At 42.8% G+C, this 25,737-nt stretch overlaps 2 protein-coding genes across 9 annotated transcripts in view; one reads left to right on the forward strand and one right to left on the reverse strand.

Annotated features, from left to right (window-relative positions):
* LOC141047275 (uncharacterized) overlaps positions 1-25,737 on the forward strand; it is an 841,567-nt gene that overhangs the window by 310,823 nt on the left and 505,007 nt on the right. The gene's annotated exons all lie outside the window — the stretch shown is intronic.
* Positions 16,333-25,737, reverse strand: part of LOC141047318 (uncharacterized) — a 71,129-nt gene continuing 61,724 nt past the window's right edge. Inside the window, exons 2-7 of the mRNA XM_073542380.1 lie at positions 21,872-22,021; positions 21,563-21,742; positions 21,357-21,480; positions 21,176-21,273; positions 20,851-20,977; positions 16,333-17,655 (exon numbers count right to left, since the gene is read on the reverse strand). Coding sequence (XP_073398481.1) covers positions 16,757-17,655; positions 20,851-20,977; positions 21,176-21,273; positions 21,357-21,480; positions 21,563-21,742; positions 21,872-22,021 — 1,578 coding nt within the window. The 3' untranslated portion in view covers positions 16,333-16,756. The remainder of the gene's footprint in view (positions 17,656-20,850; positions 20,978-21,175; positions 21,274-21,356; positions 21,481-21,562; positions 21,743-21,871; positions 22,022-25,737) is intronic.

A 25,737-nucleotide genomic window follows, 5' to 3' on the forward strand; every position in this document is an offset into this window, starting at 1 on the left:
TGTCCCGAATCTAGTGGGACAGTCCCCAGCCGAGAGCTTACTTTTCTTGCGGACATAGGAGTACACGGCAGAGCCCCGAGGAGCACTTTAAAACTCACATGTGATGTTCCACTGGAAGTGATGTGCTGGAAGCTGACTGGAAATGAGGTAAGTTTAGGAGGAGATTGTGACGAAATCATGGAGGCACTTCAGGGAATGCTTCAGATCTATCACTGTGTCTTCCTCCGACAGCGTGGACAGCGGGATCGCCTTGGACTCGGGGATGTCGGCCATGTGAGCAGATAATGATATGTCATACACCGGGAGGTTCATGTGGGCTGCTATAGTATCTTTATAGAATGTTTCTTTCTTTCTCTCTCTGTTCTTTATTTCCCTCTCTAATCTTTCGTTATCTCCCTGTTCTTTCTTTCTTTCTCGCTGTTTTCTTTCTCTCTCTGTTCTTTCTTTCTCTCTGTTCTCTTTCTTTCTCTCTCCGTTTTTTCGCTCTCTGTTCTCTCTTTTTCTTTCTTTCTTTCTCTGTTCTTTCTTTCCTCTCTCGCTCTAGCTCTGTTCTTTCTTTCCCCTCTTTTTTCATTCTCTGTTCTTTCTCCCTCTCTGTTCTTTCTTTCGTTCTCTCTCTGTTCTTTTTTTTCTGTTCCCTCTTTCTTTCTCTCTCTCTGTTCTTTCTTTCCTCACTCTCTATCTCTCTGTTCTTTGTTTCCCCTCTTTCTTTCTTTCCTTCTCTGTTCTTTCTTTCCCCTTTTTCTTTCTCTCTCTGTTCTATCTTTCCCCTCTTTCTTTCTCTATCTCTGTTCTTTCTTTCTCTCTCTCTGTTCTTTCTTTTTTTCCCCTCTTTCTTTTTCTCTCTGTTCTTTCTTTCCCCTCTTTCTTTCTTTCCCCTCTTTCTCTCTCTGCTCTTTCTTCTTTCTCGCTTTCTGTTCTTTCTTTCCCCTCTTTCTTTCTCGCTGTTTTTTCGCTCTCTGTTCTTTCTTTTTCTTTCTTTCTCTCTGTTCTTTCTTTCCTCTCTATCTCTCTGTTCTTTCTTTCCCCTCTTTCTTTCATTCTCTGTTCTTTCTCCCTCTGTTCTTTTTTTTTCTGTTCCCTTTTTCTTTCTCTCTTTCTTTCTTTCCTCTCTCTCTATCTCTCTGTTCTTTGTTTCCCCTCTTTCTTTCTTTCTTTCCTTCTTTCTCTGTTCTTTCTTTCCCCTTTTTCTTTCTCTCTCTGTTCTATCTTTCCCCTCTTTCTTTCTCTCTCTGTTCTTTCTTTCTTTCTCTCTCTCTGTTCTTTCTTTTTTTCCCTTTCTTTTTCTCTCTGTTCTTTCTTTCCCCTCTTTCTTTCTTTCTTTCCCCTCTTACTCTCTCTGCTCTTTCTTCTTTCTCTCTCTTTCTGTTCTTTCTTTCCCCTCTTTCCTTCTTTCTCTTTCTCTCTCTCTGTTCTTTCTCTCTCCCTCTGTTTTCTTTCTTTCTCTTTCTTTCTCTCTCTCTGTTCTTTCTTTCCCCTCTTTCTTTCTCTTTCTGTTCTTTCTTTCTTTCCCCTCTTTCTTTCTTTGTCTCTGTTCTTTCTTTCTCTGTTCTTTTTTTCTCTCTCTGTTCTTTTTAGACAAAAGAGGGACACACAAAAGCGCAAATATGGTCTTATCAAACACAGAGTTGCCCACCAAGAGAACTACTCACCTGGTGAGAGTGAAGGAAAGACATATAATAATGGCGGCTGCTGCAGATCCACAGGTCAGTGCAGGACCTGGTTGAAGCATACACTTAGGTAGGAAGGAAGGATCATCCCCGCGCTGCCGCAAGAAGAATTCCAAATATTGTAGAGGTTTCAACGTGGTTTATTCTACGCGTTTCAGGGTTCAGGTGACCCCTTCATCAGGACATACCACAAATATTGTACAAGAGTCATAGGCATACAGGGTTTAAGTACACATCAGCATTTGAAAACGACGCCCAATGGATCAGATGATACCCAGTGTCAAAGTTCAGGCTCATCAGAAAGTTCACGACAAGATTAAAGTCATCAGAGAAATACAAATTAATATATTACACATTTAACCTTATTTTTGTTTGTAGGATAGCGAAATTGAAAAAGAGAGAGAAAAGAAAAAAAAATGGTGAGAAGCACAGTCTCACAGAGAAAAAAGGTAGAATCAAACTTTGTCCCTCTTATCGAAGATCTTACAGAAGATCGGAAGGTTCAAGGTGATAGGATCCCCTGCTTCACAGAGGGGGTTAAGCCACTCCAAGGCATCTCCTGTTAAGTAGGACATTAAGAATCCCACCTTGACCTGATCAGAGAAAAAATGGGGAGCATACCATTTGAAGTATCGTAAGCACTGCTCCAAGAACATGTGGCACTGCTTTGGATCCTCATCGTACTTTGACGGATCCGCTGGGACGGACTCAACTCTTGGAGCGCAAGCTGATACTTCTGTAGAGACTATGATTCGGGCTGGAGTAGTGAAAGTCTGAACTTCGGATCGGGTAAAAAATGTATTCGGCTGCTCATGTGGACAGGAAAAAAGTTCATCTCGCTCTGAGAGGGAAAGGCCATGGGACTCAGCGGGGACCATGGCCTGAGCAAACTGTAATGCTCGCACCCTGACTGGGTGGAGCGAGCGAGGATTGTGGCTCCACTGTGTCACAAACCAGACTACCCTGGAGGGGTGTGACTAAGCAGCTACCATAGTGTTCACTAGAGCCTCTCATGGTGAGGTTAGACTTGTGTGGCAGGTAGCTGCCAGGTACCACTCCAGGGAGGTGTCTGGCTGTATCAGCTAATCCCACTGGGGACAGAACACTAATAACAGGTGCGGGCAAGTACAGACGGGCATGACTGGTACTCTGGCAGGCACGACTGGCGCTCTGGCAGGCAGGCGGGCACGGGTAGGATAAGGGACAGGTAGGAACCAGTTCAGGTTGGAGGGACCATAACTGTAACCGGTAGGGCAGGAACACAGGCAGGTACGAGTAGTTTAACAGAACAGGTAGGAACCAGTTCAGACTGGAGGGATATGAAGTGTTAGGGAACAGTTTTGATTAGAAGGACAACGACCCACAGGACGCGGGGTGGGAGCAGAGCAGAACCGCAAGGTGCAGAATGGGAGCAGAGCAGAACCACAAGGTGCAGAACGGGAGCGGAGCAGTACCACAAGGGGCCACATCACATTTGAAGTCCCTTTGAGGGGTCTATATGATAGAAGATAACCAAAAGTTACACCATTCTAAAAACTGAACCCCTCAAGGTGCTTAAAACCACATTCAAGAGGTATATTAACCTTTCAGGTGCTTCACAGGAAATTTTGAAATGTGGGGAAAAATAATGAACATCTAAATTTTTTTTTACCAAAATTTTTTTTATTTTGACAAAGGTAACAGGAAAAAAATGGACTCTAAAATGTGTTGTATAATTTCTCCGGAGCATGCAGATACCCTGTAGGAGGGCGAAAACTTCTGTTTGGGCACACTGCAGAGATCGGAAAGGAAGGAGCACCATTTGACTTTTTAAAGGAAAAATTTGCTGAAACAATTGACAGATTCCATGAAAATCCCCCACAATTGACACCATTTTGGAAACTATATCCCTCTGGGAACTGATCTAGATGTGTGGTGAGCACATTGAACCCTCAGGTGCTTCACAGAAGTTTATAATGTTGAGCCATAAAATAAAATCAAATTTCCCCCACAATTTTGTCACAAAATATTGCATTTTCATAAAAGTAGTGGGTGTGGGTACTCGGTACCGGGCCGGTGTCAGGGGGATGTGTCACAGCAGCAGTGACCCGGTCCGTGGCCCTGGGCGCCCAAGTAATGGGGGTTGTAATTAATGGAATGGAATAGTTTGTGACGCCACCTATGGTGTTCGGCAAGGGAGATGTTAAGCCGACGCTGCAGACAGCTCTGCTGGGACAGATGGTGTGGTGCAGCAGTGATGGTATAGCCCTCCACAGGCAGGGCTAATGTCCCAGGGCAGTGTAGCGGTGGTTGGCACGGTGATGTAGCAGTGCCGTAAGGGTAGGAAGCAGACAAGACACAGCGGGGTGCAATTTCTGTACCTTTACTTGATAACTGCAGTCCAGGGTCCTGATTACAGATTGTATTGGAGCAGGCTAGCCTGGAAGCAACTCAGGGATTCTCTCTCACAGACGGGCTGTGCAGTCTCCTTCCTAGCGCCTTGTGGTGTGAAGCACTCTAGTACTTAATTACTCTAGAGTTCCTCCTGTCAGATGTTCCCAAGAACCTCACTTGCACGGCAGACAGCTATAGCCTCTCTCGGGGACTCATCTTTAGTCCTGGCTCTCTATTCAAGCTGCTGTTGTGCCTCAAGTCTTAGATGGGAGTAGGGCATTTACAGCCTCCTACTCCTCTGGTATCTGCTGTAGGACCTTTAGTATCTGTACAGCCGTGGAGACCAGGCTCCAGTTCGTGCGCTCTCAGCTGAGGGAGCTCTCCTTCCTAGCTCAACCTCCAGCTTCTTTCCACACATCTGCACACTTCACCCTCCGCAGACTATCTGACCACTCCTTCCTCTTGGCCCTCAGTGGGCACCCCTCCCCTACATCCTGGTTCAGAGTTCCCTCTGCTGGCCTGGAGTGGAACTGTGTTGCATGTATGGATTGACTGCGAGAGAGACCCATCATTGCCTCCAAGCCTGGCATTACCCTCCCCTGGAGGAAGGCAAAGCCACTGTGGCGATCATACTCCTGGGGGCGCCACAGTAGCAGGAGAAATTGCCCCATACAATTTGTTGTACAATTTCTCCTGAGTATGCTGATACCCCATATGAGGGAGGAAACTGTTTGGGCGCAGGGCAGGGCTCAGAAGGAAAGGAGAATCATTTGACTTTTTGAATGTAAAATTTCCTGGGATCATTAGCGAACGTTATGTCCCATTTGGGGAGCCCCTGATGTGCCTAAACAGTAGAAACCCACAACACACAAGAGACCCCATTTTGGAAACTAGACCCCCTCAAGAAATGTATTTAGATCTGTGGTGAGCAACTTGAACCTCCAGGTGCTTCACAGAAGTTTTTAACGTTGAGCCGTGAAAATAAAAAAAATCAAAATTTCCCCACAAAAATGTTATTTTGGCCCAAAATTTTGCATTTTCATAAGGGAAACAGGAAAAATTGCACCATACAATTTTTTGGGCAATTTCTCCTGAGTACGCCGATACTCCATATATGGGGGATACTACTTTTGAGGCACAGTGCAAAGCTCAGAAGGGAAGAGGCGCCGTAATGGAGTTCAGATTTTGCTGGAATGGTTTGAGGGTGCCATGTTATTATTATTAATATTTATTTATATAGCGCCATTGATTCCATGGTGCTGTACATGAGAAGGGGTTACATACAAATTACAGATATCACTTACAGTAAACAAACTAACAATCACAGACTGATATAGAGGGGAGAGGACCCTGCCCTTTTGGGCTTGCATTCTACAGGATGGTGGGGAAGGAGACAGTAGGTTGGGGGGTTGCAGCAGCTCTAGTGATGGTGAGGCGGTGGCTCCAGTAGTGGTGGGGGGGCAGTGGGCATCATTGCAGGCTGTAGGCTTTCCTGAAGAGATGGGTTTTCAGGTTCCGTCTGAAGCATCCGAGTGTGCTTGATAGCCGGACGTGTTGGGGCAAAGAATTCCAGAGGATGGGGGCTATTCGGGAGAAGTCTTGGAGGTGGTTGGGTGAAAAGCGAATAAATGTGGAGGAGAGAAGGAGGTCTTGGGAGGATCGGAGATTACGTGAGGGAAGATATCGGGAGATTAATTCAAAGATATATGGAGGAGACAGGTTATAGATGGCCTTGTAGGTCAGTATTAGTAATATGAATTGGATTCGCTGAGGGAGTGAGAGCCAGTGAAGAGATTTGCAGAGGGGAGAAGCGGAGGAGTAGCGAGGAGAGAGATGAATTAGTCAGGCAGCAGAGTTAAGGAAGGACTGGAGAGGTGCATGGGTGTTAGCAGGGAGGCCACAGAAAAGGATGTTGCAGTAGTCAAGACGGGAGATGATGAGGGCATGCACAAGAATTTTAGTAGAGTGAGGGTTGATGAAGGGACGGACTGTGGAAATATTTTTGAGCTGGAGGCGGCAGGAAGTGGAGAGAGCTTGGATGTGCGGTTTGAAGGACAGGGCAGAGTCAAGGGTTACTCCGAGGCAGAGGACTTCCGGTACGGGGGAAAGCGTGATGGCGTCAATTGTTATAGATAGGTCAGGTAAGGAAGATCTGTGAAATGGGGGAAAGGTGATCAGTTTAGATTTGTCCACATTCAGTTACATTAGCAGAGCCCCTGAGGTGAAACAACAGAAACCCCTATACGTGAACTCATTTTACAAACTTCCCTCCCCAATGAATTCATCTAGTGGTGCAGTGATCATATTGATACCACATATGCCTCACAGAATTTTATAGCACTGAGCAGTAAAGAAAGAATAAATTACATTTTTATCACAAAAATGTTGTTTTAGCTTCCAGTTTTTAATTTTACTAAGGGCTAATGGGAATATTTTTTTTACAACAAACTGAGGTCCATTTTTTCCTGAGTGCGCCAATACCCTACATGTAATCGGGAAATAGTTTTCAGGCACACTGCAAACTCAGAAGGCAAAAAGCGACAGAGTTTACTGATATGGTTTGCAGGTGTCATGACCCACTGGGAGAGCTCATGAGGTGCTAAAACAACAGAACCACCCACCAGTTTCCCCATTTTACAAACTACACCTCTCAATGAATTCATCTAGGGTTGCAATGATGATATTGACACCATGGGTGTGTCACAGAATTTTATTCCATTGGGCCGTGAAGAAAAAATAACTAAATTTTTACCAAAAATTGTTTTAGCCCCAAGATTTTACATTTTCACACAAGGAGTGGGTAAAAATGGCATCAAAATTTGTCTCACAATTTCTACTGAACGTGGCAATACCCCATATGTGGCTGTACAATACTACTTAGCCATATGCAGAGACTCGGGAGGAACTTGAGTTCTATTTGCCTCATGGAGTACAGATTTTCCTAGAACAGTTTGCAGACTCCATATACAGAGCCCCTAATTGCTAGAAGAGCAGAATCCCCCCTCAAGTGACCCCATTTTGGAAACTATACCCCATGGGGAATTTATCTACAGGTTTACTGACGATTTTACTCCATGGGTGTTTTCCAGAAACAAGCAGCAGTGGATGTTGCTGAGTGAAAATTGCAAACTGCCATTGTAGTGACCAGTATGCTGTAGTCACCATTACGCTATGCCCAGCCCGTGCTTCTGGAGGCATGCATCCGTAAATTAGGCGGGCTCTCATTGCTTCAGAAATGCCAAACATGGACGCAATATGTGGTTTAGGTACACTGTGGGGCTCAGAAGGGAGGGGGCATTTGGAATTGGGAGCAGAGAATTTGCTGAATATCTTTTGGCGGGTGAGAAGCCATTTCACTTTTCCAGTAACATGGAAGCCCCCTATATTTCCATTACAAGATGACGGACCTGAGTGGGGACTTGCGTTTTTTGTGGATTGAGTTGAAGCTTTTATTGGGAACATTTTACATAACGTTTGTGATCACATTTATGCGACGCTCTATGCTGACCACTTACTTTGGGATTTCTATCTAAATTTCAAAGTGACGCGATTCAGATGAAACCCCTGAGGGATCCATTCACTATAATGAGGCAGCAGAGTTACTCTGGACTCCGTCTGGCCTCTACGGTGTCCTTCTTTTGAGAAGTGCCCAAAACTGTGGTCAATGGCACTTTTATGCAATCCTAAAAAGACTGACACCACCGGATCACAGGTCCTATGGCGTCCACAGTCCCTCTATCTGCCTCATAGGGAAGCTTCTGCGAGAGGTTCCGTCTGAATCACGTATTTCAGAGATTTACACGGAAACCCTGGTGCTGCAAGTGCTCAGAGCAGAATGCAGGATAAATGTGCACCGAGCGTTACAGCGATCTTTGGAAAGTAGAAGGAAAAATTCAATAGCATGTGAAGCATTGGATTTATTTATTTTTACGCCTTTCCTCGTGCAGTTTAAGTGATTAGGAGACTTTATTCTTCGAGTCAGTGCGACTACAGCAATAACAGATTTATATTGGGTTTTTATGTTTTGCAGCTGTCACACACTAAAAGTTGCTTTATACTGCAAAAAATAGTTTTTGCATCACCACATTTTGAGAGCTATAACTTTTCCATATTTTGGCCGACAGAGTCATATGACGTCTTTTTTTTTGCAGGACGACTTGACATTTATATTCATATGATTTTCGGGCACATAACATTTTTTGATCACTTTCTATTCCAATTTTTGGGAGGCAGAATGAACAGAAACCAGCAATTCAGGAATTTCCTTTTATTTGGGGGGAGGGTGTCGTTCTGTGTGTGGTAAAATTGATAAGGAAATTTTATTCTTTGAGTCAGTACAATTACAGCGATACCTCATTTATATAGTTTTTTATGTTTTCGAGCTTTACATAATGAAAACTATTTTATAGAAAAAAATGATTATTTTTGCATTGCTTTATTCTGAGAGCTATAACTTTCTTATTTTCCCGCTGATGGAGCTGTATAGCAACTTAGTTTTGCGGGACAAGATGACGTTTTCAGCGGTACCATGTTTATTTATATCTGTCGTTTTTATTGCGTTTTATTCCACTTTTTGTTAGGTGGTATGATAATAAAGCATTTTTGTTTTGCCCTGTTTTTTATTTATTTTTGTGGTGTTCACTAAAAGGGTTAATTAGTGAGACAGTTTTATAGGTTGGGTCATTGTGGACGCAGCGATACCAAATATGTGTACTTTTATTGTTTATATTTTTCCATACAAATATTTATTTATTGATACAATATCTTTTGATTTTTTGATTTTTGATTTATAAAAATATTTTTACAATTATTTAAACATTATTTTTTACTTTTTTACTTTGTTCCACTATGGGACTATCATTTTTTGCAGGCTGAAGGCTTGTACAGCATGGAGATGCAGCAGTATCCACATGCTGTATAAACTGTCAGCTCTGCACTGACAGAGAAAGTTGCTGATCGCGCACTGCCCATGATCAACAAGTTTCCTAGCTCTGGTAACACGAATGTCGTCATGACATCAGGTCTCCATGGCAATGATCGGGACCCCGCGTCATGACGCGGGGTCTCTGTTCCAAAAGCAGAGTGGCCGTCAACCCTCTGCTGGCTCCTGGAATGCTGCGATCACGTTTGATCGCAACATTTCTGGAGTTAAACTGCCGGGAACAGTGCGTGACCGCTCGTGGCACTTGGTACCGGGTGTCAGCTGTCAGAATCAGCTGACACACGTACGTGGGCAAACAAAATGACGCAATAATCCCTCCCTGGTGAAATAGGCCCAGGGCACATGGAAATATTATTACGTCAGATGTCAGAAATGGATAAAAATTCACAATGTGTTCCACAGGTCTCTGCTTAGGAGGTATATTGAACCTCTTGAGTCTTCTCTTCTGTCGCCGCCCTCAGTCATTGTTGATGGTAATTTGGAGTTCCAGACTTTGAGGAATGTTAATTTTTGTCTTCAGCACTTTGATTGAGAAACATCCAATGAAACGTGGGTCAAGCCCACACAGTTAGGTATCTTCCGGCATTGAATACAAATCATAATTGGCATTGGCTTTTTATTAGCTACTAAGATACGTCCACACACCTCCCCTTGATGACCTCATGTGGGGCGGATTTATGATATGTTCTCAGCCCTTTCAGTTTTTATGAAATCCCACACTCACAAGATATCTTTGCTTCTGAAGCTTCCCGGCGTTAAACATTGCCATCATATTTTTTAGCATGATTTTACCATTACATAGTCCTCAAATATAACAAGTATAGCTCCATCTATCAGACCGTTATTCAATTGGAAAGATTATAGTGGCCCTACATTGATGTGAATTAATACGTCATGTCCATCCCTTCACTGAAAATCTCTCTCTCATAAATATCGGATCAATACAAACCCCTATATTCCTCATATTCCTATTTGACGACTGGCATCGATTAGTCTCTTGCAGATGTATAGTAGTTTCCTCTGAAGAGAACAAGAGTTATTATTATTTATTATTTTTGCACCATTTATTCCATGGTGTTTTAGATGTGAAAAGAGGTATACATATTACAAAAACAAGTACAGTAATCTTAAACAATACAGGTCATGACTGGTACAGGAGGAGAGAGAACCCTGCCCATGAGGGCTCACAATGTACAAGGGATGGGTGAGAATACAATGGGCAAGAGCAGAGCTAGTCATGTAGTGGTTTGGTGGATTGATGGTTACTACAGGAAGATGTGAGTCTTCAGGTTCCTTTTGAAGGTCTCCACGGTAGGTGAGAGCCTGATATGTTGGGGTAGAGAGTTCCAGAGTAGGGGGATGCATGGGAAAAAGCTTGTATGCGATAGTGGGAAGCGGAGATAAGAGGGGAGTACAGAAGGAGATCTTGTGAGGATCGGAGGTTTCGTGCATTTAAGTACCGGGAGACAAGATCACAGATGTATGAAGGAGACAGGCTGTGGATGGCTTTGTATGACATGGCTAGGGTTTTGAACTGGAGTCTCCGGATAATAGTGAGTCAGTGAAGGGATTGACAGAGAGGAGAGGCTGGCGAATAGCGGGGGGATAGGTGGAATAGTCAGACAGCAGAGTTTAGGATAGATTTGAGGGGTGCGAGTGTTAGAGGGGAGGCCACAAAGTAGGAGGTTGCAGTAGTCAAGGCAGGAGATGATGAGGGCATGCACTAGAGCTTTGCAGATTCTGGATTGAGGAATGTACGGATCTGGGACATATTTTTGAGTTGAAATCGGTAGGAAGTGGAAAGGGCTTGAATATGTGGTTTGAAGGCGAGATCAGAGTCAAGGATTACCCCAAGGGAGCGAGCTAGTGGGACTGGGGAGAGTGAGCAGCCATTTACTTTAATGGATAGATCTTTTGGGGGAGTCGAAAGATGGGGAAAAGTTGTTGAATTCTGTTTTGTCCATGTTAAGTTTTAGAAATCTAGCGGAGGATAAAATAGCGGACAGACATTCTGGAATTTTGGTTAGTAGGGAGATGATATCAGAGAGGTAGATATGTGTGTCATTAGCATAGAGGTGATACTGCAAGCCATGAGATTCTATGAGCTGTCTCAGGCCGAAGGTGTAAATGGAGAAGAGCAGGGGCCCTAGGACCGAACCTTGCGAGACTCCGACACAGAGAGGGCGAGGTAAGGAGGTGGATTGTCAGTGGGAGACTCTGAATATCCGGTCTGTTAGGTATGACAACATCCAAGATAGGGCCAAGTCAGTGATACTAAGAGATGAGAGGGTCTGTAGTAATAGAGACTGGTCCATTGTGTCAAAGGAAGAAGACAGGTCCAGGAGGAGGAGGACAGAGTAGTGTCGCTTGACTTTGGCAGTCAGTAGGTCATTGGTGACTTTTGTTAGGGCAGTTTCAGTGGAGTGACTCGGTCAGAAGCCAGATTGTAAGCGGTCGAAGAGGGAGCAGGAAGAGAGGTGGGAGGACAGTTCAAAATGGACATGTTGTTCCAGGAGTTTTGAGGCATAGGGGAGAAATGATATGGGGCGATAGCTAGATACAGAGGATGGGTAAAGTGAGTGCTTTTTAAGGATGGGTGTGATTGAGGATTGTTTGAAGCATGAGGAGAAAACACCAGTTGTTAGTAATAGGTTGAAGAGATGGATTAGGGTTGGGATGAAGACTTTGGTAAGGTTTGGGATGAAGTGGGATGGGATCGGGTCAAGTGCATAGGTGGTAGGTTAGTAAGATGGAAAATTTGTCTTCTGTAATGGTCGAAAGCTGGTTTTGTAGGAGGACTGAGTAGTTAGGAGGAGGGACTCTGGGTGTTGTAGGCCAAAGCTTTGTCTGATGTTATCTTCTGTTTGAAGAATGAGGCAAAGTCTTCAGCTGAAATAAGTGGAGAGGGACGAGGTGCTGGGGGAAGGAGGAGAAAATTGAAGGTGTTGAATAGCTGTTTAGGTTTGTGAGACAGGGAGGATATGAGAGATGAAAAGTAGGTTTGTTTTGCTGTGGCGAGTGTGGCCTTGAAAGTAGTGAGGAACTGTTTGAATTCGATGAAGTCCTCGTGATCATTTCCATCTCCGCTCAGCAACCCTTACGTCTAATTGTTACATCTAATGGGGTTAGATTTCCCATTTCTCTGCCTCTTGATCTACAATTCACAGTCTTTCTGACTTTCCTCACAATAGACATCCTGCTTTAAGCATGTTGTCACCCCAGGCACTCCCTGCTTGAAAAGAAGTTTGAAGCTGGAGCTTCCTATGTTTTAATTAGTTTTTCTCACCACACCATATGTTCAATGTTGTTCTACATCAATGAAGTATAAGCTCCTTCTGGAGATCTTCTGGATTTTAGTTTTCTATAACTGTGGATATTACAAATTTTAATGCCCTAGGGTAGAATATGGAAGTAATAAATCTATTGTTAGTTTATCTCTGAACCATGTTTTATTTACATATAACTTCACAGCAAGAACATTAATGAACACAAACAAATATACACACAACACTGATGCATGGACAGTGCACGCACACTCAGCTCTGCTACATATGCTTTTATATACACACAGCTCTGTAACATACGTACATTTACATACACACAACTCTGCTGCATATGCACATCTACATAAACAGAGCTCTGCTACACATACACACACACTCGGACTGACCCGCAGGAGAATCCTCCGGTGGGCCCTTGTGCAGGTGTGACCCACCACCTTCTTCTATGAGCAGTACTTGGCACAATACACTTGATTTTCCATATACAGACAAAGGCTGCATCTTATTAATTTAACAATTAATCCAGTTTATTTCTATAGAAGTTTGTGAATGAGGATAAAGTCATATTTGCATGTCGCTGAAAAGTGGTGCCCTGGAGTTGATGTTACTGGTGGGCCCTTGGCACCCCATTCCAACATTGCATGCACATTGCTAAGGAGGATTTGTAGATTATCCACACTGATGGTCAACAATAAACCAAGTCCAGAGAATCAACTAGGGATGAGCGAATAGCTTTGGATAACTCCTTATCAGAATAGCTATAGCGCTTACAGAAAAACTACATCGGATGCCTGGAGCGCTCCCTATAATCAGCTGTTCGGCGCCGCAGCTGCATGTGTCATGGCTATGTGACAGTCATAACACATGTATGGAGAGCCTGTGTGTTGTGTTCTCCATGCATGGTTGTTACTGTCACACAGCCATGACACATGCAGCTGTGGTGCCGAACAGCCGATTATCGGGAGCGCTCAAGGTATCTGGGTTCCCGATGCAGCTATTCCGTAAGCGCTATACTGTTCGCTCAACCCTAGTAATAACGGTTATTCTTTAATTACTCAACGTATTTTGAAGTATTACAGAGCTTATGAACTATGGTAACATGTCTGCAATCGTTGCAGCAGCCACTATTGTCAGTGTGTGCGGGATCCTGTGGTGAGTGGTCACAATATTGATGTCACTGCTTACTACAGCATCCGGATGTTGCAGAGTCGGGGATCGTCATTTTTTAAAGGTGATAAATGGGTCAAAAAGTGTCAGGAAGTGCTTTATATAAATAATGGACTTTTCTCATTTTTTTTTTTGTTTTAAGCTTACGGGGTTAGTAATGGAGGTGTCTTATAGAGGCCTCTCCATTACTAACCCCTGGGCTTTATGTCAGCAAGTATTACAAAGCTGATATAAACCCCAAAACCATTACCTCACTTTCCAACGCACCAGGGCAAGCGGGAAAAGGCAAGGCTATGCACCAGAAATGGATGCTCCATTTCTGGGGTGGATGAATGCTGGTGTTATTAGTCTGGGAGGGGCCAATATCAATGGCCCCTTTCCAGCCTATCAACCCGCAGCTGTCTGCTTAGCCTTTGTGGTTTATTCAAAATAGGGGGTACCCCACATCATTTTTTGGGGGGGTCCCCCTATTTTTTAACCAGTAAAGGCTACGCAGACAGCTGTGAGCTGATATTGATAGCCTGGAAAAGTAAATGAAGAACTTGGCACTCAGAAAGATGCTTCCTAGCAATTTTAGTCTCAGTTCAGCAGTGCTGCATAACGTGGACTATCATACATACAGCAAGAGGCAATCAGAACTATTTATTCGTTTTTATGATATGACCTAGGAACCACTTGTCATGATCCAGGTTGGATTATGACAGATTTTGCACAAGTAACCTTTTTTTTTCCTTTAAGCTGTTTGCTTAAAGTTAGTTTTGCCCCCGGTGGCCGTTAGGGTCATTGCACTGTGGTTGTTTTAGTTCTAGTTTTGCCCCCGGTGGCCGTTAGGGTCATTGCACTCTGGTTACTTTAGTTTAGTTACTCCCAGTGGCCGCTAGTGTTATTGCACGTGATAATGAAGCAGGTGTGATTTCCTGGCTGCTACCCATAAAGGAGTAGCAGGTGGTCTCACTCACGGTTGGTGATAATGTAATGTCAAGTGTCACTGGATGATATTGCTCATTTCCAACCAAGTCTGGTGAAGGAAGGAACTGCAGAGAGGAGTTCCTGGCAGTTCAGGGGAGCTCTGGTGTAATAGCTTCAGGCGGAAGCTGAATTCAGGTGTCGAGCTTCAGGGGTGAAGCTGAACTTTGGTGTTGTACTCTGTTGCTGGGAGTAATAGCAACATAGCAAAGCTAAGTGGTGGGATTAGTTTCTGCACCATCCAGTTCACTGGAAAGGGATAGGTGCAGGGCGAGCTAGGGATTTGAGGTATCCAGCTCGTCGTCAGGTGCGGAGCCTGCCTAGGGATCGTCAGGAGTGTAGGGACACTGACTCAGGGGAGTGCAGGAGGTCTCCATGTCCCCTATTGCAGGGCCCTCCATTGTAATGGTTTCCCCGGTGTTCCCCTTAACTCTGTTTAAATTCGTCCTGCTGGAGGCAGTGTATCCAGGTTCACGGGTGTTATAGAAATTCGCCTTACTGGATGCAGTGTATCCAGTCACACGTGATATTACACCACTTATCTTAAACACTGGCACCATCAATGTTCCACAGGAATTCATTGCCCCCTTCAACCCCCTGGACATTACACCACCTAGTAACAGATCTTGCTGGAACACTGTTGTCCTTTTCATACACATAGTACTCGAGTGTACGAAGTAACTCATCTTGTAGGATACTCACATATAGCTCAGCATTGAAAATCCCATCGATCCTGTTCAGGTAGCCAATGCCTTTGGTTGTAAAACCACCCCATATTACAAGGCTTCCTCCACCAAACTTGACAGTTCCTTCTATTTCTTGATCTGTTGGCCCCTTTTTCCCTTGTTTCTTCCATACCCATTTGCATCCATCAGAGCCTAGTCTAGTGCCTTTCAGCTCATCGCTCCAAATCTCCCGTTTTCAATTTTCTATTGTCCACTTTTGGTACTTTTTTCCAAACGAGCTGATGCTTCTTATGACTATTTTGAAGTTGAGGCTTTTTCACCTTTTTTTTGAGCCACCATTCCAGACTTGTGTAACGTGTGTCGCATGGTGCTTGCATGGCAGTCTGTGATCTCAGTATTACGAAACATACAAACCACCTCTACTGCCATGTTTGTCGCACCATAATTGATAGACCTTTCGATGAGAAGACTTGTTGAGTATAGTTGAATATTTTTCCTGGACGTTCATGTCTTCGCTTTTTAATGGATTGACAGACATAATTTTGTATTCTTCCAACTGTCATGGCACTTATGTGATGCAGTCTGGCAATTTTCTTGACCGCTATTGATGACCTGGATGATGCCGTTTCTCTTTTCTTGGGAAATCTACTTTGTGGCTGCTCTTCAATTTGAACTAGTGACCTTTCGCTTGGGAATCAACCTATTAACACACTGAGCTATTAGGGAATGATAGAACAGGTTGTGTTTTGTAGAATACAGAAAGAAAAAGATTTTTCCACCACAAGGAGCAAAACAGTGACCGGACAAGAATCTGTATAACTAATCAAATCCTAAATAGTTGCAAGTCAAATTTATGTATGGGATAGCCAAGAGGATTGTCTATAAACTGAAGCAATTCAAAGCAGTAGTAGATGGTAAAATATGGAGCCTGAAAATCAAAAGGTCAAAACTTTGTTACCCTTTTGCTCGTCACTGTACATCCAAAGGCGGGGAAAGTGAGATTGGCCTTAATTGGGCGGATGGCTCATGTGATGTAACAACCTCATGTGAGCCACAGGAAAGCGACTTGCAACACCACTGGAACGGCACCAGCAAAGAGGAGAGTATGAATATTTTTTCATTTAACGAGGTCAAAAATATGAAGAATGACCAGGGGTTGTCCTAGTAATGGACAACCCCTCAAGAAGATATAATTTTTCTGACAAAACATTCCCAACATTCTGAACATGAAAAATTCTTCTACGCAATGAGAATTCTCTGATGTTTATTAAGAGTTGATTTCGGTGTTAAACATTTCCCACATTTAAAACATGGAAAAGGCTTCTTCCCTGTGTGACTGCTCTGGTGACTAAGAAATGATGATATATTCACAAAAATGTTTTCCACATTCTGAACAGGAAAAAGGCCTCTCCCCTGTGTGAGTTCTGTTGCGCTTAACAAAATCTGATTTATGGCTAAACATTTTCCACATTCTGAACAGGAAAAAGGCTTCGGCCGGGATCACACTTGCGATTTGAACGGCCGAGTCTCGCATGGCGTGCGGCCGCATAGCAATACATGGAGCTGCACGCCCCGCTCCTGAGTCCCGGCGGCAGCGCCGTGTATTACCATGCGAGACTCGGCCGTTTAAATCGCAAGTGTGATCCCGGCCTTCTCCTCTGTGTGGGTTATCTAGTGCTTAACAAAATCTGATTTATGGTTAAAACATTTCCCACAATCTGAACATGAAAAAGGCTTCTCCCCTGTATGAATTCTTTGGTGCAGAACAAGGTTCCATTTCTGGGTAAAGGATTTCCCACATTCTGAACAGGAAAAAGGCTTCTCCCCTGTGTGAGTTCTCTGATGTTTAACAAGACTTGATTTATCTACAAAACATTTCCCACATTCTGAACATGAAAATGGCTTCTCCCCTGTGTGGGTTTTCTGGTGCTTAACAAAATCTGATTTATGGTTAAAACATTTCCCACATTCTGAACATGAAAAAGGCTTCTCCCCTGTGTGAATTCTTTGGTGCACAACAAGATTCCATTTCTTAGTAAAGCATTTCCCACATTCTGAACATGAAAAAGGCTTCTCCCCTGTGTGAGTTCTCTGATGTTTAACAAGAATTGATTTAGCTATAAAACATTTCCCACATTCTGAGCATGAAAATGGCTTTTCCCCTGTGTGAGTTTTCTGGTGTCTAAGAAGATCTGATTTCTGGCTAAAACATTTCCCACACTGGGAACAAGAAAATCTTTTCTCTGTTGTGTGAATTTTTTGATGTTTAAGAAAATACTTTTCAATGGGAAAACCATTTCCATATTCTGAACCTGAAAATGGCTTTTTTGTTTTAGAAGCAGTTCGTTTTTTAAGGCTTATTTTGTGACTTTGATTTTCCTTAGTTGTCGGTAATGAATCAGAAGACAGGACCTGCGTCAAAGGATCAGTTAACAGATCTTTGCTGTGAAGGGATGATGGCATATTTGGAGTAATGGCATTCACTTCAATTGTATCCGGTGGGTTCTCAAGATCATTTGATTTAAAAATTGAAGATGTCAGCTGCTCCTCTGATTTCCTAGTACAGTCATCTGCCAAAAATAAAACCAATTATTTTTTAATAAAATAGTCTTGAATTTTTGAACATTTTTACTTAAACTGTCCAAAAAATGTCAAGTTATGTGAAAATATTGAACTAGTCATTAAGACAAAGACAGTTCACAGATGAAGAGAAAACCCTCATGGGATGAAACAGTAAAGCATGGTGTTCAACTGTTTGTTCATTCTGCCAAATATGCAATAAAAAGCCATCGAAAAATCAAATAATACCAATAAAAACTTCTACTCATTTCACAAAAAACAAGTCCCCACTCAGTTTCATTATCTGTCAGTGGAAAAACAGTGTTTTCCACATTATTAGTGGCTCAAAGATTCTTTAAAAGCAACATAGCTTCCAAAAACCAATAAAGCAATATCCGCCCCTCCCAAAGTCAAATCTCCTCCTCGCTTCTGAGCCTTGCAGTGTGTCCAAGCCACATATAGCATCCATGTAATTGGCATTACTATAATGAGAAGAACCTGCTTACTGCAAATTTACGGTGTGTGTGTGTGTGTTTCCTGGAGAACAATCTGGGCACTGGGTGCTGGGTAATAAGATGGCAAATGTACAATTTTCACTCTGCAATATCCACTGCTTACTAATTTCCCGAAAATTCTCGTGGAGCCAAAATATTCACAACTTCTAAAGATTAATTTATTAAGGGTTATAATTTCCAAAATGGTGTCACGTTGTAGGGATTTCTACTACTCTGGTTTTAGGCCATTTTGTCATATTAGGGCTTCTGCAAATGGCGTGTCCCAACTCCTTTGGGAACTGCCCCTGTGATGTCTGCTTCTGTCACCAGGCACCGCCTTATTTATTCTGCAGGTGGCACTGGTAATGGAAAAGATGTCAAAACCAGATGATCTGTGTGGTGCAGGCTCAGTCCAGCCCTAAGATTAGGGTGCCTAGAACCAGTAGTGTCATCCAGTCTGGCTTTATGGATGTTTGTGCTGTCCAGCTGCAGTAATCTGCTCCCTGCTTCAGCCAAATTGAAAGAACCACAGCCCACTAAGGCTCAAAGCATATTGCCGGAAGCTGCCAGGTACAACCTTGTTTTCCTCTGGATAAGTCCTCTCTGCTCAGTTCCCGGCTTGTGTATTTGTTTCCTGTTGTGATCTTGTCCCGTTTACTGATTCCTCTTGTGTCTTCTGATTTTGCATTTTCTCTGCCCCCCTGTTTCTCACCCAGGTACCTCACTATTCTTCTTGCCATTTCACTCCACAGAACAGTGGGTAACACCATGGCCCAAGCCTAGGAGTCCCTGTGTAAATCCAGATCCATGTAGAGGGTTTAAAAAGGTGATGAGAAAGACAATCCCAGGGATCTGGAGAAAGGAGTAGATAGTGCTAAGGCTAGTTTCACATTAGCGTTTTTTAGCGCTGCGCTTCATGCGCATTAGAAACGCATGCAAAAAAATGCATCATGCGTTTTGCATGTGATTGCGTTTTTTAGGCACATGCGTTTTAACCAGTTTGTAGCCATGTTAACTCTTAAAACGCATGCGATTTCAAACGCAGGCGTGCGCATGTCCATGTGCACGCCTGCTTTCCCATAGACTGCAATGTGTTATTTTTGCGCATTCCGTGCGCTAGCGTGCGCATGCGTTTTTTTTACCGATTTACATGATAAACATAGGGGCGCATGCGCATGGACGCGCACAATGCGCTGCACTAAAAAACGCTAATGTGAAACCAGCCTAAACCTGTTCCCGCTATCTGTTGAGCTGCCAGGTGACCATGAACAGTTACCATAATACATTGTGTCTGCAAACTATTCCAGCAAGGTCTGAATTTTAATAACTAAATGGCGCTCCTTCCCTTCTTAACCCTGCCATGTGCCCAGACAGAAGTGTACAACCATATATAGGGTATTGTCAGATTCATGAGAAGTTGTAAAATAATTTTTGAGGTCCATTTGTTTCCTTTTATCCTTTGTGAAGAATCCCAAGGTTATCATCACATAAAGAGACATGTCATATTTGAAAAATAGGCCCTGATTAAGATGACAAAACTGGCTGTGGGAAGAGGTTAAATCAGAGTATTTTGGCCATTAACTACTGTAGTCAAAAACTGTGAGTATAGACAATAACACATTTACTGAAGTGATGAAACTCAACAGTCTTCATCAGTAAAAAAAAATAAAAATGAGTAACTGGTGGTGAAACATTTTTGGGGGTAATTAGAGTATGGGGCTCGGTGGCTCTTGGCAATCTAAACAATCGTAAGGGCCAATATTTTATATCATATGAGTTTCAAGAAGAAATTTTGGACATTTAAAGAGAGCTTTTTATAATAGTGCAGAGGTGAGGTGCCTTAAATTTAGATCTTGGGCATTTGGAAGAGGTAATGGAGTCCTTTGTTTAAAGACTACCAGGGAGTTACACACTCACATAAGTGAGGCAGGGCAATTCCACCACAATCAAACTATTATACAGAATGAACCTGTAAAAAAAAGACATAAAATAAAAAAAACATGTTACACCCCCAACAACAACAATGTATGTTTGGAAGGAGAACATCAAAATTAAACCGGAGTTGTACTCATTTCTGGTGCTACTAAGATTCCTGACCAAAAGAGTAGTCAGGAGAGATTGTGCAGTAATCTGTATTCCTTAGAATCAAATCAATGTAATTTACGACGTGAAGTGAATCTAGGATAAATGGAAACTCTGTTATTGTACAGAAATACACACTTGACCTCACTGGACATTTAATGTTGTCGATCATAAAAGTGAAGTTTGCCCAGATTTACTGGATCTGGTCTTGTAGAGAACATATGAGTACAAATAAGTTTTCTGGGATCTAGGAAGCCAACAGCATCATTATCCTCCGCTTTCTATTACAGGCCCATCATAATAGTTTTCTTCAAGTGATTTTCTAACTTGTCAGCACATTCTAAGTACGCAGTAATTTTACTTTGTAATTTACAGATCTGGGCAGGTAACAGTCAGCGTCTTCTAATCCCAGGGGGGAGGTGAATCCTCCAGGTTGTAAGGTCTATAGAAAAGGGCTTTCAATGCCCAAAGTAATTGGAACAGTTTTGGGTGGAGGAAAATGTTGTGGTCTAGAGGCAAAATGGTGATCACACGATTGTGATACGGCCAGACAACATGACCGATAAAGCAGCCACAGCCGGTGACTGAGAAGAATCTGTGACTTCTCTGTATTTAATAGTTAGTACTCACCTGGGTAGTCATATGTAGGAATCTCCACTTTACACCACTCATCATCCCATATAGAAATCTCCTCTTTACATTGCTCATCACCCCTCACATATGTCTCTGTAGTTTCAATATGGGTCAGATCTTCACCCTAAAACAAATATAGTAAAAGTCACAGACAGATGGAGAAGTCACATCTATGATCAGCTCTAATCCTGCCATCTCCACCGTTCTCATTACACAAGTATAAAGCATATAATACTGGCGGATAAAACAAGACTGAGCACAAGATCTTCACAGCCGTCTACACATCATAGGGGAGATCTCATGACACCTTCTCTCCATCTACCTGATGATCCTGGGGAATAATGGGATCTTCTTGTTTACAGTCCTGTGGAAGAAGAGGATGGGGACATCTCTCTGGTGTTGTCCTCTTACTGGATAGATCTGGAGGAAACACATACAGGGACTGAATTCATTCTTTACATACAAATAATTATAGGCCGTGTGTATTTAGTCCTGTCTATTACCTGATGATGTGAGGGGCTGGGGAACCTCCATCATGACGTCCTTGTACAGATCTCTGTGTCCTTCTAAATACTCCCACTCCTCCATGGAGAAATAGACAGCGACATCCTGACACCTTATAGGAACCTGACACATACAATGATACCGTCATCCCCCAATCCCTTCATAGTGTTACTGTATAATGTCCCAGCATTCCCAGCAGTGTCACCTCTCCAGTCAGCAGCTCAATCATCTTGTAGATGAGTTCCAGAATCTTCTGGTCATTGATGTCCTCATGTATCAGGGAGTGAGGTGGAGGCACCATGATTGGGCTCAGGGGTCTTCCCCATCCATCAGACACAGGGTCCTGACAGCTCTCACTAGAGGTCTTCTTCACTACTGTGTAATCCTGGTTATGGAGAGAAACATTAATAAATCTCACTACAGACATTCCCAGAGTCCTCACCTCTCCAGTTCTGTCCATCTGTTATTCCCATAGATAAGAATGATGTAATGTGACGTCATCAGAATCTCTCACCTCTCCAGTAAGCCGGAAGAGGATCTCTAGGGTGAGGTGTAATATCCTCTTCGCCATCTTGTCTCTGTCCATATCCATCCTTGATGGGTAAATCAGGAAAATTCTCTTATATAGAAGATCGGCACTGAGAGGATCCGATATTGTAGAGACCTGAATGAGAAGATGAGCCGATGTAACATCATAAAAATCCTGTGTAATAATACAATTACTGGAGATAATAAGGGAAACATATGAGGAGATTATTTTACAGTATTTAGTTTCCTTCTTTACATCTACTAATAAAACCTATATATTTAGGCCACAGACAACAAGCAGTTTCTCCCTCGGAGTCGGCAGCTGAATACGTTCCTCATAGACTCATCTCCCATAACGCTAATTCTCGTCTCATTACCGACACTGGAATCGGCATTAGCAATACTGCAGGAGATATTCATTACACGGGACAGGAGAAATAACTACTTCATGGTGAGGACGACATCTTCATCTTCTACTACGGCTCTAGAAACATATTTGGCCAGAGTCCGTCACTGACTCCATCCCCACCGGCCGTCTATATGAATATTTCCCGTCTTCCCCGCACTGTAATCTTCTATCACGTTAGATCTCAGGTCTGAGTCACACACAGAAGTTTGAGGCTTTTATAAAAAATTTTTTTTGCACAAACACCGTGGACAGAAATGATCTGATCCCAAACTCTCCATGTACAGTGTTTTATGGGGTTTATTTCTGGCCTTAGACTTTCCTAGATTACAAGAAAAAAATCTGAAAAAAGTAAATATGAAAATGTTTCAAAAGAAAATTGGCACAAACAGTTCTTGTAAAAAGAAAAAAAACATAAAAGAGCAGAAGGCACATTTTATTATTTTTTAACAAGTGAAACTTTTTTCTTTTACAAACTAACTCTTTTGGGCCCCAGAACATAGATGTACACCGCAGGACGACATAGGAGCGGCTGCAACAAAAACCCTAGCAGTTTAACCACTTGCTGTGAAAAGCAAACATGGCATCTAAGAAGGTGTGACAGAGTTTGCTCTCAGCCCCCAAGTATTCGACAGTATGGGGCGGCCTAGTTACTACGATACTTACATGCCTAATAATGGTGTCTGGGCTGCAATGTATGAAGGTCCATTAGGCCAGGCCAGAGGTAGCGTCCAATAAGTTACCTTTTAACGCCTTGTACATATTAAACTAAAGTTACACTGATTTTGGGGGGTTTGGGCGACTATATAATGTATTTAGGGGCCTCTCAACAGATGATGTCAGGGCAGAGAAGGATCTGGCATCCTGATTTTCAGAGGATAATCCGTTTGTTCTTCCTGTAGATAATCCTCCACTAGAGGAGTCTGGAGGCGACACTCACATACAGACCACAGGAAAGCTGGAATATTTGTGTGTCTGGGGGAGTCGGGAGAGATAGCCGTCTGCCAAATGACTGTTCAGCCAACACTTATCTCATGTGTATGGGGCCGTTAGTATTACACTGACAGGCAGTGATGATACACGGCACTACAGTAGTACAGTGCATCACCGGAGCCATCAGAGGCTTGTATGTTGTATGATCGCACTGATCAGTGGTGATAAGGAAAAGGTTTAATGTGACAAAATATATCTTTCTTTTAGCAAGAAGAAATATCCATCACTCTTGAGAAGACAGAGTCACTGCATAATGCTAAAGTCACGTCCATAACAACTTTATTATACTCTATTATCCTATACACAGCGGTGTAGATAGAAATCACAGATCCCACAGCAATAGCTGGAATTGGGCCCCTCAACCTCAAAAAGAAAATAAAAATAAATATATATATAGATCTTGCAAAAATTAAGAGACCACTGCACAGTTTTATAAAAATCAGCATTTCTACATGTCTGACAACCATTCCATTCAAGTGTCATTTGAATTCCAACCAGAGTACACCTCATTCTACTTAATGTGCTTCTCAATAGGTGATCACCTGAACTAAATCTTATTTAACGAAGGAAAGTATAAAAAACCCTGCTGTGGTGTTCACAATCCTCTTGCAATAGGCCAAGCTGGATGGCAAAACAAGTACCAGTAATATCTCAAAAGTAATAGGAATGAAAAAATAACTTTTAACCATGCCAAAGGAGGTTAAAAGTCTTGAGTGAGGAAAAGAAGGGCTCAATTCTGGCTTTACTAGCAGAGGGATACAGTGAGCGTCATGTTGCCTCCATCCTTAAAATTTCTAAGACGGCAGTCCATTACAACAAGGTCAAGCAGCAGACAATGGGACAACAAAGCTACAGACCGGCAGAGGGCAAAAATGACTCTCCACTGACCGGGATGACTGTCATCTTATTCGAATGTCACTCAGCAACCACAGGATGACATCAAGTGACCTACAAAAGGAATAGCAAATGGCAGGTGGGGTGAAGTGCATGGCAAGAACAGTTGGTAACAGGCTCCTAAAGGCAGGGCTCAAGTCATGTAAAGCTATAAAAAAGCCTTTCATCAATGAGAAGCAAAGGAGAGCCAGGCTGAAGTTTGCCAAAGTCCATGAGGATTGGTCCATAGAGGACTGGAGTAAGGTAATCTTCTCTGATGAGTCTAATTTTCAGTTTTGCCCATCACCTGGTTGTCTAAGGATTAGACGGAGACCTGGAGAGGCATACAAGCCAAAGTGTCTTGCACCTACTGTGAAATTTGGTGGAGGATCAGTGATGATCTGGGGATGCTTCAGCAAGGCTGGAATTGGGCAGGTTAATCTTTGCGAAGGACGTATGAATCAAGCCACATGCAGGTTATCCTGAAAAAACATTTGATTCCATTTGCTCATCCAATATTCCCCAACTCTGAGGACTGGTTTATCCAGCAGGACAATGCGCCATGCCACACACATAGGTCAATCAATGTGTGGATGAAGGATCACCACATCACATCCCTGTCATGGCCAGCCCAATCCCCAGACCTGAACCACATTGAAAACCTCTGGAATGTAATCAAGAGGAAGATGGATAGTCACAAACCATCAACCAAAGAAGAGCTGCTTAAATTTTTTTTTTACCAGGAGTGGCATAAGGTCACCCAAAAGACTGGTGGAAAGCATGCCAAGATGCATGAAAGCTGTGATTAAAAATCATGGTTATTACACAAAATATTGATTTGTGAACTCTTCCTGAGTTAAAACATTAGTATTGTTGTTTCTAAATGGTTATGAACTTGTTTTCTTAGCATTATTTGAGGTCTGCAGGCAATGCATTTTTTTGTTATTTTGACTATTTCTCATTTTCTGAAAATAAATACAAAATTTAGTGCTTGGAAATTCGAAGACATGTGGTCAATAGTTTATAGAATAAAAGAGCAATTTACATTTTACTCAAAAACAGATCTAGAAAGAGAAAAAACAGACAAACTGAAAATTTTTCAGTGGTCTTTCAATTTTTGCCAGAGCTAGAAGAGATTTTCATCCAAGATATCTATGTACTTGGCCGCATTCATGTTTCATTCAATGGCAACCAGTTGTACTGTCCCTGCAGCTGAAAAACACCCCCATAGCATGATGCTGCCAACATCATGATTCACTGTTGGGATTGTATTGGGCAGGTGATGAGCAGTGCCTGGTTTTCTCCACACATACCGCTTACAATGATCCCCAAAAATTTCTATCTGCGTCTCATCAGACCAAAGAATCTTATTTCTCATAGTCTGGGAGTCTTTCATGTGTTTTTTAGCGAACTCTATGCAGACTTTCATATGTTTTGCACTGAGGAGAGGCTTCTGTCGGGTCACTCTGCTAAAAGGCCCGACCGGAGGAGGGCTGCAGTGATAGTTGACTTTGTGGAACTTTCTCCCATCTCCCTACTGCATCTCTGGAGCTCAGGGGTTTTCTTTACCTCTCTCACCA

Source organism: Dendrobates tinctorius, unplaced genomic scaffold, assembly GCF_039654945.1.
Source record: "Dendrobates tinctorius isolate UK_male_01 unplaced genomic scaffold, ASM3965494v1 ptg000126l, whole genome shotgun sequence".
NCBI classification, from domain to species: Eukaryota; Metazoa; Chordata; class Amphibia; order Anura; family Dendrobatidae; genus Dendrobates; species Dendrobates tinctorius.